This window comes from Lycium barbarum, chromosome 2 (genome assembly GCF_019175385.1).
Source record: "Lycium barbarum isolate Lr01 chromosome 2, ASM1917538v2, whole genome shotgun sequence".
NCBI classification, from domain to species: domain Eukaryota; kingdom Viridiplantae; phylum Streptophyta; class Magnoliopsida; order Solanales; family Solanaceae; genus Lycium; species Lycium barbarum.
In genome coordinates this window covers 114,663,663-114,674,185 of record NC_083338.1, presented here as the reverse complement: position 1 = coordinate 114,674,185, position 10,523 = coordinate 114,663,663, and the positions used below count along the sequence as shown (strand labels likewise).

Genomic DNA, 10,523 nt, shown 5'->3' with positions numbered 1-10,523 from the left:
AACGTTCTTTTTCTTTTCAAACGAAAAATGCGTAAAAATGTATGCAAAACAAGAGCAGAGTAGCGAGTAGGCAAAAACAATAAATTGATAAGTTGATCTTAGTTACGTATTAATGTCACATTACAGTAATACAACTAAGCCTAAATGGAGTTCTATTTTGATTTTGTACAATGGACTAACACATTAAATCTGAATACTTTAGTTTTCCTCTGCACCCGACGGAATTGCAATGCCCTTGACATTGCGGCTAGAGCATCAGATGACCAACCTAGTAAAACAAAATACCAGAGGATCTAACCACAAAAAGAAAAGGCTGTCTAAGTTAAACCATCATTTCTTTCTCTTACCCTGTAAAAAGAGGAAACAACCATGAACAATAAAGTCACAAGTGGGAACTCAAACCAAAACAAACACAAAATCATAGCACATATATTTACCGAGCTCATAAAATCATCCATTGATGACTGCTTCTGCTTCTTTAAGGTGGGAGGGCTTTCGGCTGTCTGTCTTGCCAAAGTGCGCTTTGATGGTGTTGTGTTCTGTTAATACAAAATACTTTTAGCATCAAATGTACTTTTACGATGCAAAAGCACAAAGAGGTCCTGGGTATATACCTTTGCAAGTTTCTTTTCTTTGCGTGCCTGCCTCTCCCTCTCATCAAATTCTTGGTTTTCTCTCTCCACCAACCGAACAAGTGTATCACATCTTCTAGCCAGTTCTTGAGTGGTTCGAGACTTCACAAACCAATCAAACCGAAACAAAGGTGACGTGCGGAATGCAGCCTTCAGCTCGTCCCAGTTCCCGTAGCCAAGTTTGTGAACCATACACATCTACAAAAAGACCATCATATACATAAATTTGAAAGATTAACAGTATAAGATTAAAGCCCCAAGAGTGTAGTCCGCTTACCATGAAACGATCACACTCCTCATTATACAATTTTCCTTTGTTCTGACCATACTGTATCTTCAACTCCAACCATGGATTCTTGTAGCGGTCCAACTTCTTCCCAATTGCTTTCATTATCTCATCTTTTCGCGAAATTCTAGCCTCTCCTCTTTCAATGTTCTTTATAATCCTATCATAATCTGCAAGCACTCCATCCATTAGAATAAAGTGCTCAAATGCCAAAAAGAGCACACCCAAATGCTATCTAGTGCAAGAACATTAGCCACAAGAGGGAACTTCATTTCTGCCCGAACCTCAAGAACGAATTTGTCAACTTATCTTTTTCAAGTTCTGCAATGTCAACTAGTATGACATTGTGTGAAAGACCTGGTAACTCAAATGGTCCCAGGGCTTTGGTGTAGTGCTAAAGGCACAACACATGATGTTCATGTCACAAGTTCAAACCCTATCATAGACAAAAACCTAGTATTTAAGTGGAGACCGGTAGAGGCGCGAGCCTATTATCCACCGAGTTTCAAGCAGTGTGCCAATTGCCCTCAGGAATTCCTTGATTATCAAAAGAAAAAGATCTAGCAACACAATGTATACTTCCACCATCTCAATTTATATAATACCATTTGGCTGAGCACATCGATTATGATGCCAATTTGACTTCTATATCACACTAGTAATAGAAGAAAATAGTTGAAAGTATGTTTAATCCCAAAAACATCATCGGGTTTAACTGTGAACAGTTACATATCAAAAAAATAACTTTGAATAGTTCAATAAATTCTTTAACCTTGTGAAAGCTGTTAAAATAGCATTATTAGCTGACGAACAAAATATTTTTAATATGGATGAAGTGTGATATAAATCTCTTAGGAAGTTAGGAAACTTTGAGTAGAACATGAGCATTACAAGAACAATCACACAAATAACCAAATGGTAGTGTATACTGAAGAAGAGAACCATAACTAGTTCAGCAAGAACCTTTTGATTACCAGATTTTGCAGCACTAGCATAGTTCAAATTCACCAATTATGAAATTTTAAACTACTTACCAAAGAAAGGGAACCTTGTGCCGTAGAGTGGTTTTTACAACAAAGAAATGACAGGGAAATTAAACATTTTATTTTTGCTATTTGACAGGTCCACTCCCTTAGCCTCACAAACAAAACAAGCATATACACTAGACAGTGGAAGAATGTCATGCACAAAATCGCTTCCCCAATTAAAAGTTATATCTTCTAAACAATAGTTGTACTGCTACTCCTAAAAGGGAATTCCCACCCAATGGAATAGTGTTTACAGTTGCATAGGATCTAATTTGCTTTTTCCAGCACCCTTCTTTTCCATTTCCATTATCTAATTGACAAGTAATAGTCAGTTTTGAAAGAAGGGCATCATCTCTCCTTTGCAGTTCTAAGACCCAAAAAGGGAAACATGTGCACCATGTGTTTACCCACTTGACACTTAATGTTACTTACCACTCTCGTATTAACAATTATATCATATAAAAATTGGATTGGAGAGTAGACAGTAGTTCTCGCTTGTTTAGCAAATAAACTACAACTTACCATTTAGCTCTTTGTATCTTTCTTTGAAAACTTTTGCATATCTTTCAACCTCCTCCTCTGGCTTTCCTTCCATTTCAGCAGCGATACTGTTTATGTCATTCCGACCATACTTCTCACATGCCCTGATAAAAGTATTGAAGTCTCTCCTACTCCACGTCGAAAATCCCTACACGTACAAATTGTCAAATTCTGATACATATAAAATCTATATATAAACCCCATGACGAGTTATTAAACCACTTACCTCCTCCAATAGTTTCTCCTTTTCTTCCTGCTCCTCAGCAGTTAGAGGCTCTCCCACATCTATGATGCACCAATTGTTAGCACATATTCACAAAGCAAAAGAAGAGAGAACTACTTTAAAAGGAAAAAGAGATTATACCTTCGGGCTCTTCCACTTCTATACTGTCTTTTAATTGATTTTTCTGGTGAGTTTGCTGAAATGATTAAGAAAATTAAGACACAAAACCAAAAAAAAAAAAAAAAAAAAAGGCACATAAGGGCCCAATAAAAGAAATTTGGAACATCCCAAGGCATAACCCACCATGAGGAAACGCACTTCCTTCTCGTACAGCTCACTTAGCCTCTGGGTATTAAAGAACTGAAAGTCGTGCCTATGAATGGTAAGACATGTCAATAAACAGAATTTTGGCAAACGAAAGAGACCAACTTGCGAAAGGTTGAGCTCAGAGAAGTCAGTTTTGCTTATGGCACAACAAAAACTGGGAGGGGAAAAATTTAGAATGGTTTGCAGTGCTGACTTACAGCTGAGGCATCCTAGGAATCCTAGGCTCTTTAGGTCTTGCAGGACCACTTTGTCGCATGGTTTGCTTGAAATATTCAGACTCCGAGTAACTGACACAAAGAAGAGTCATTTGAAATGATCACAATTTAAACTCTCAACACATGAAGGTTGAACTTAGCAACTTAAAATCATACTTGCGCTTTCGCTCCCTTCTTGGAGGTTCTATCCAATTGTCACCGGCAATTTTCTTGAAATCTGCCTTGTTTTCATCCTTCATCAACAAATAAAGCATAAAAAGGAAGATAAGCACAAAGTCCCTGGAACAAAGAATTGTTAGACAACTAAACAAAAAAATCACACTTACCTTTTCGTCATCAAAGTCATACAAATCAGCAGCTGTAAAAAGTAGTCAATCTGAAGTTAAACCATATCTTTTTACAACAGCAAAAAAGCAACACAAAGTATATAGCGCCAAAAGATACAATCCACAAGCCAAAAGGAAGAGGAGCAGAGGGCATACTATCATCCATCTTAAACTTGATAGCATCTTCTGTAAACTTCTTCATCTTGGCATCAAGTTCCGCTGTTGCCTCTTCTCCTTTGGCAATGATTCTATCTATATCTTCATCTGTAATAGTGCTATCTTTGGAACTGAAAACCATTTCAGCACCAAACCGCACCATCTGCAGCAGCTCATCCTTATTAACAGCTGCATGATCAACCAACCAACGACCAATTCAGTACACCCTAGTATCTAAAATATAATCAAGACAAAGAAATAGAACAAAAATGAGAACTCGCCTTTTTGCTCAGCCAGCCGTCCCTGCTGGATAACCAATGCATCAAGTGCCAGCTTCTTATAAGCCCTTTCAATCACTTTCTCCTCAATTGTATACTGTTGGAATCAAATTGAATCAGAAACTTACACAACAACAAAGGAAATTAACTGAAATAAGAAACTTTCTCAACAATAAAAAAATAATTGAGTTAAAGAATGTGTCAACTGTCAATTCAAGAGACCAGAGTGACATGTTTTAAGTACAGTAACACATCTAGAAAGAAAACAGACCTCAGTGCAGAAACGGAATACTTGGACTTCCTTCTTCTGTCCAATCCTATGGGCACGGTCCTGAGCCTGCAAGTCAACCTGTGGATTCCTGTAATATGATGACAGGAAACCCAAGAGACTCAGATATCATCTTATTCTCTAGATTCTGAAAACCAGACTTACAAGATCCTCACCAGTCACTGTCATAAAGAATTACAATATCTGCTGTAGCAAGATTGATACCAAGACCACCGGCTCTGGTTGACAATAAGAAGGCAAATTTTTCACTCTCTGGTCTGTTAAATGCTTCAATAGAAGCATCACGATCTTCTCCACCAGTGTTTCCATCAATCCGACAATACTGGTGACCTCGGTACAACAGGTAGTCCTCAAGGATGTCCAGTAGCCGTGTCATCTAAATAATAATATTGAAATAAAGCGTTCAGCCCAAAAAGCTGTACATTAGCTAATCAGAAAAGGTATAGTAGGACATAAGGTCTAAAACAAAAAAAGAGGAAAAAACCTGTGAAAATATTAAAACCCTCGAGCCACGTTCCTTCAGCTTAGGAAGCAATTTATCTAGAAGAACCATTTTGCCTGCATTAAGAACATACATTATATAAAAATAAAAAAAAAATAAAAAAAACTAACCACGATTGATTAGATATTCCTATTCATTCATAGAAATCAAAACATTACCAGCATTCTCTATGAGATGCTCTCCGGTTGTATATGGAGGTCCTGGCTCAGCTCCTTGGAAAAGATATGGATGATTACAACATTTTCGGAGTTGCATTGCTATATTAAGCAGACGCTTGCGCTCTCCTCCAGAATTAACAACATCAAAATCTTTTTGCAACAGAGCCCTATAGTAGTTTTTCTGCATCTGGGACATACCAACCTTAAGAATTGTTTCCTTCTTTGGAGGCAGGCCTTTCTCAACATCAGACTTCAGTCTCCTAAGAAGGAATGGACGAAGGACCTGATTAGGCAGCAAAACTAGAAAGTTAGTGGATATTTTCTCCCAGTGCCGGATGTCAAAGTTCAATAAATAAGGAAATCACGTCTGCTGCAAGCTCTCGCACATGTAGTTGATCTTATCTTTGTCCCTTCAACCTGAACATTGTATCTTATGACATAGCCAAATTGCTAGTATTAATTATACAACTATTACTGACAAATTTACCTTATGAAGCTGCTGGACCACCTCCTGCTGGTCATTCTCGCCAGATATTTGAAACCACTCATCAAAAGTCTCAGAAGAGCTAAAGATCTCTGGTAGCAAAAAGTTCAGAAGCGCCCAGAGTTCATGAAGATTATTCTGTGCAATTTGCATAAAACCCAGCACATCAATTGACGAAAATCATGAGACTAGAGAGATCCATAACCAGAGAATAGTAGAAGATGTCAAAACATAACAAAGGTAAGACATAAAAAAATAGCATCACTCTGTTACAAAATAGAAGATAAGGTTTAACTAGTAAGGAAATTAATAGAAAAGGTTCAAGAAGCTATGATATGGGAGAGTTCAATAGAATAAAGCATATGAAATGTCAAAAGGAAAAATAGAATAATTTGCTAAAGAGATGCCCCAACAAATTATTAGAAGGTAACATCATTCGATATCAATTATAGAATTTAGGGACGGGTAAATATCCATTTCAAGAAAGGGTCGGGGAAATTGGGACATAGGTTATATGAGAAGGTCAAGTATACTTTCAGATAAAAGTACTTGCTAAACAAAAAGGAAATTGTAGAAGACAAATATTCACCTGAAGTGGCGTCCCTGTGATCAATAGCCTATAATTAGTGTTATAGAGTCTCATGGTTTTGGAAAGAAGAGAATTTTCATTCTTGATTCTATGGGCCTCATCAATGATGATGTAACGCCAACTAAAGCGTCGTAAAGCAGACTTCTCTTTGATAGCCATCTCAAAACTTGTAACACACACATCAAACTTCCCAGCAACTAGTAAATCCTCCCGGATGTGTCTCTATAAAAGGAAAATGAAAGCATAGTCAGGAGAAGCAATGAGATATATACATATGGGAAAGAAAGAGAATCCCTTATCTGCTTACCCTTTCTTCAGGATTCCCAAGGAACTTTACAGCGCGTATAATAGGACAAAAACGTTTGATTTCATTCATCCAATTGCCAAGTGTGGATTTCGGAGCAACAACCATGTGAGGACCTGTAATCCCTCTAAATTCATGCAGGTACCCCAGCAAAGAGATGGTTTGCAAAGTCTTACCAAGACCCTATGCAAATACAGGAATGATTAAATAAAATGCTTCTCTCAAAAGCCCAAAGCTCAGAATGAAAAGGAATATCTTTAAAAAATCAACTGATAACACTGACCATTTCATCAGCAAGTATCCCATTTATGCCATTCTCGTATAGCCGTATCATCCAGTTCAAACCAGCAAGTTGATAATCTCTCATCTTTCCCTGAATACCTGCCAAACACACACGTGTAACTGTTACATCCTCAAAGAGAATGAGAACAGCAATAGAGACATTTTGTCTAACATAGAAGCATTATTAATCACAATAGAATTCAAACTTCCACTTCTCAATTTGATTTTTCCTCCAGAATGCCCACCCACAAGGTCAAGGCTATCAGTTTTTAGCACTTCTATGTAAAATATTAATAGTGGAAGACTTCAGTAAAGAATATACTGTATTTTGTGAACAACATAATCTAAAAGTTTAAAACGTTGCAGAGCGGAGACATTTATTTAATTATTTTAGATCTATTACACACCCTTCCTGCGCAGGCCAAATTCTTTTTTCGAGGTAAGAACACATAAAAAAATTGATAGATAGCAGCAGACTCAAATGCAGGATGAACCCCTGCATGCTCCAATACTATTTTCAGTTGTGTGAACCACCTCAGCTAAAAGCTTGAGCTATTCAAGAGGAGACAAACTTGTTTATTTATGTAAGGTTTTCTGTAACGTGCTTTTGCATTGAGAATTTTTCTAATACTTAATGTTCCTGAAGACTCATTGACCCTAAGCTTCATCTATTTCAGAAACGACTTCATAAACGTAAAGACTCCACAGTTTAATAAGTATTTCTGAGATACAACCATAGAGAAGGGACTTAAGTTCTTTGCCACTATGCACACATATCGTATAACCTAACAGTATCACCTTCAAACAAACATAGTCCCTTCAATGGGCAAACTAAACTATGGATGCAGCTATAGGACCGTGCAAAGTTCTAAGTCAATGTTAACTAATATCTAGGTTGCTTTAGTTGGTTGTATAGGAATGGACTTGCAATTTTGTTAACTAGCCTATAACGCGGTTGGCAGGAGCAAGGCTTATTAAAAAAAAACCAGTAAGACGTAATTATTTCTCAACTAGTAGAGGATTCAGAATTGAAAATTTACCTTAAAAAGGTGAGTAAATTTGAAGAAAATATCTAACCTTATAAAGATTATTGAAATCACTTATCTTAAAATATTTATTATTTATAAGCAATATTAAAATAGCACTCAGGTTAAGTTGGATTTAGATATATAAATGGTTAAATTGTAAAAGAGAAGGATGATAAAGCGGATCACTCAACAAAGCATTTTAATTCTCTAGAAAAGGAGCGTAATATTTGATCAGCTAGGAGATAAATAACTCAGGGTAAGTCAGATCTAAAAGCCTTTCTGATACAGTTCCCACAGTTGGCAGCGGCTTCATACAACAAATATACTTGCACTAAAACGTGCAGTGTAAAGCAAGAAGCTAAAATACAGGGGGAATCTTACAAGACGGTTGTGCCAGTAGTCGTGTACTCCCAGATAGCCCACCCTCTTCTTCTTTGAGATACTCTTCATCTTCTTCCTCTTCAGTTATCTTTGACGAATGACGACCCCTGGAAAAAAAGTTTAATCAGTTGGCTCATACAAAAAAAAAAAACAATCCCTAGTCACCATTTCAAAGTCACCATTTCAAGAAGAAGACGGTATTCAAAAACCAACCAAAATGAATAGTCCCTATCAAGCCACCCAAATAACAATACTAGTATTTAGGATGTGTTGATTTCAATTTGCCAGCTACACCTAACAAACAAGAACGGATGCCTACACATAGTCCCCCTTGAAAAAGGTTAAGGAAATAACCCTTTAGGTTAAAGGAGGAATATAAACATAAACCTCAAAGAGGTTAATGTTATCATTCTTCCTTTTCACCCATTCTACTTCCTCACCAGTCACCACTAACACCCAAAAAGTACATGGTTCAAAACTAGCAAAAGAGCTTTCAAACAGAAAGCTCTGCATATTGGGGGAAAACAACGAAGTCAACATTACAAGCACCTTCCTTTTGTCTTCTTTTCTGAAGTAGACTGATCACCTTTTGCAAAATGTGCAAACAACTCTGTCTGCTCCAATAGATACTTCAGACGCCCCTTTCCCTTGTTATTCTATCAAGGATAAAATTACCATAAGGCACAGCTTCACAAGGAACTAACTGAAAAGATGAGAACGCAAAATCTATCAGCAATTAGTCTAAGTAAAATACCATGTCAGCTTCTATAGCAGCATTCTGTGCATCCAACATTTCCTGTATCTTTTGCTTCTTACGCCTCTGCATATCTTTTAACCGAGCCTTTTCACGCTTGGAGATCTCATTAGCGGCAGCATCTTCCTACAGGTAGCATAGCAAAACAAACTTAAAACAACTGCAGTAAAGCTCGTTAATTCATTGAATCAGCTAAGTCGTCATCATTTTGGCTTCACATATACTACACATTGAATAATTCACTAATGGGCTATCAAAAATATGTGTTTTATCAGGGATGTGAACTTCGATGTCAGTGGCAAAATAAGCTTTCCTTTTCCTTTATGCCATCAGAAATTCACTTGAAATACTAACTCTAAACTAAAACCCTTGAGTGTCCACTAATTAGGTGAAAAGCTGGGCTTTAATTCGTAATAATGAGCCAGAAACTATACTTTTTGACCAGCAAAATCATATTCACTTTACTTTCTGCCATTTCAACACTTCCTGGAACTCCACGTATCCACACATTAGCACATTTTTACTGGGCACCAACTCCTAATAATGAGTAGAAAAATGCTCTCACCGGTAACTACAGCTCAATTATTCACATTCCTTTCTAGTATCGTTTTGAAACTTGACGTAAAATACCACAGTAAACTAAAACACTGGGATATCCACACATTAACACATCATTATTCCGCATTTATGCAGCAAAATGACCCAACAAAATATATTCAAATATAAACTCAGATCTTCCGATAGCAGTTAAAAAACAATCTTTACGTTTCAATTTATTTGTCTTACTTTCCTTTTTAGTCCGTTCCAAAAAGATTGTCTCTTTCTTTTTCTAGCAACTCCTTTTATCCAAATTTCCAGATGGCATATTTAAGATCACAAGATTAAATGACATTTTCGTACATTCTAAGCATCTATTTAGTTTAAAACCACAAAACTCAAAAGTAGTTCTTTATTTTCTTAAACTACATGCCAGGTCAAAACCAGACAAACAAATTGAAACAGAGTGAAACAGAGGGAGCAGGGACTGATTTCGGAGGACAGGAGGGTCGCAAAATTACACTGTATGTATAGGGTAGATTATCTGTGTTCATGTACATACATAAAAACAAATGGTTAGCTCAAGCAATCCAGGGTGTTCATAGTGCACTCCAGCATCCCAGGTTCGATTCTCAGAGCCAACAATACTTTTTATGTTTAGATTTTGTGGTCCAGGGTGTTCAAAATTACAGTGGAATTATGTGGTTTTGGCTTAATTTACATTTTTATTTTTCGAACACTGAGTGAAAATCCTGGATCCGCCAGTGTGAGAGTGAGTAAACAAAAATCAGCAGAAGTAAACAGAAGCGGCAAATAAAGAGACCTCATTATCGTCGTCTTCAGCATCGGCTCTGTCAGCCGTAGCGTCGTCGTCATCTTCTTCGGAGTCTTGGGCAGACCTAGCGACGGCTTCAAGTTCCTCCTCGTCTTCCTCATCGTTGACTTGCTCGTTGACTCTCTCCTCCTCAGAACCCTCTGATAATGGCGACGATTTCGCTCTCGAGCTTCTCGCCATCGCTCTGATTCAAAAAACGCTAAGTTTGAGGGTTTGTATTGTGAAAGAGGGAAAAAAGAAACTGCGGGGAAAGTAATAGAATGTAGTAGTAAGTAGTATAGTGTAATATGGACCGACTTGGAAACGGTTTATTATGTTTAGGTATTTATAGGGAACCCGTTTACACCAACAAAATGGGAACCTTTTACT

The 10,523-nt window shown here is 37.2% G+C and overlaps 1 protein-coding gene across 1 annotated transcript; it reads right to left on the bottom strand.

Moving 5' to 3' along the window:
* Nucleotides 1-67: 67 nt before the first annotated feature.
* On the bottom strand, nucleotides 68-10,465 carry LOC132626829 (ISWI chromatin-remodeling complex ATPase CHR11-like). The gene is made up of 25 exons (XM_060341836.1): nucleotides 10,143-10,465; nucleotides 8,783-8,908; nucleotides 8,578-8,684; nucleotides 8,029-8,135; nucleotides 6,621-6,718; nucleotides 6,341-6,520; nucleotides 6,034-6,255; nucleotides 5,448-5,582; nucleotides 4,961-5,243; nucleotides 4,785-4,858; nucleotides 4,456-4,676; nucleotides 4,283-4,370; nucleotides 4,015-4,108; nucleotides 3,734-3,922; nucleotides 3,578-3,609; nucleotides 3,408-3,484; nucleotides 3,234-3,323; nucleotides 3,013-3,082; nucleotides 2,851-2,905; nucleotides 2,713-2,771; nucleotides 2,469-2,634; nucleotides 910-1,088; nucleotides 615-830; nucleotides 438-539; nucleotides 68-348 (listed from the first exon to the last, which is right to left on the bottom strand). Exons 1-25 carry the CDS (start codon nucleotides 10,332-10,334, stop codon nucleotides 331-333), a joined length of 3,180 nt encoding a protein of 1,059 aa, XP_060197819.1. The 5' UTR covers nucleotides 10,335-10,465; the 3' UTR covers nucleotides 68-330.
* Between the last annotated feature and the right edge of the window lie 58 nt (nucleotides 10,466-10,523).

Bases quoted from the DNA above. Each gene is read 5' to 3' on its own strand.
- LOC132626829 (XM_060341836.1), bottom strand. From the start codon at position 10,334: ATGGCGAGAAGCTCGAGAGCGAAATCGTCGCCATTATCAGAGGGTTCT. The intron at 2,906-3,012 runs GTGGGTTATGCC...TAATCATTTCAG, and splicing joins AGGAAGTGCGTTTCCTCATG to CAAACTCACCAGAAAAATCA. The intron at 2,772-2,850 runs GTATAATCTCTT...GGTGCATCATAG, and splicing joins AGAAGTGGAAGAGCCCGAAG to ATGTGGGAGAGCCTCTAACT.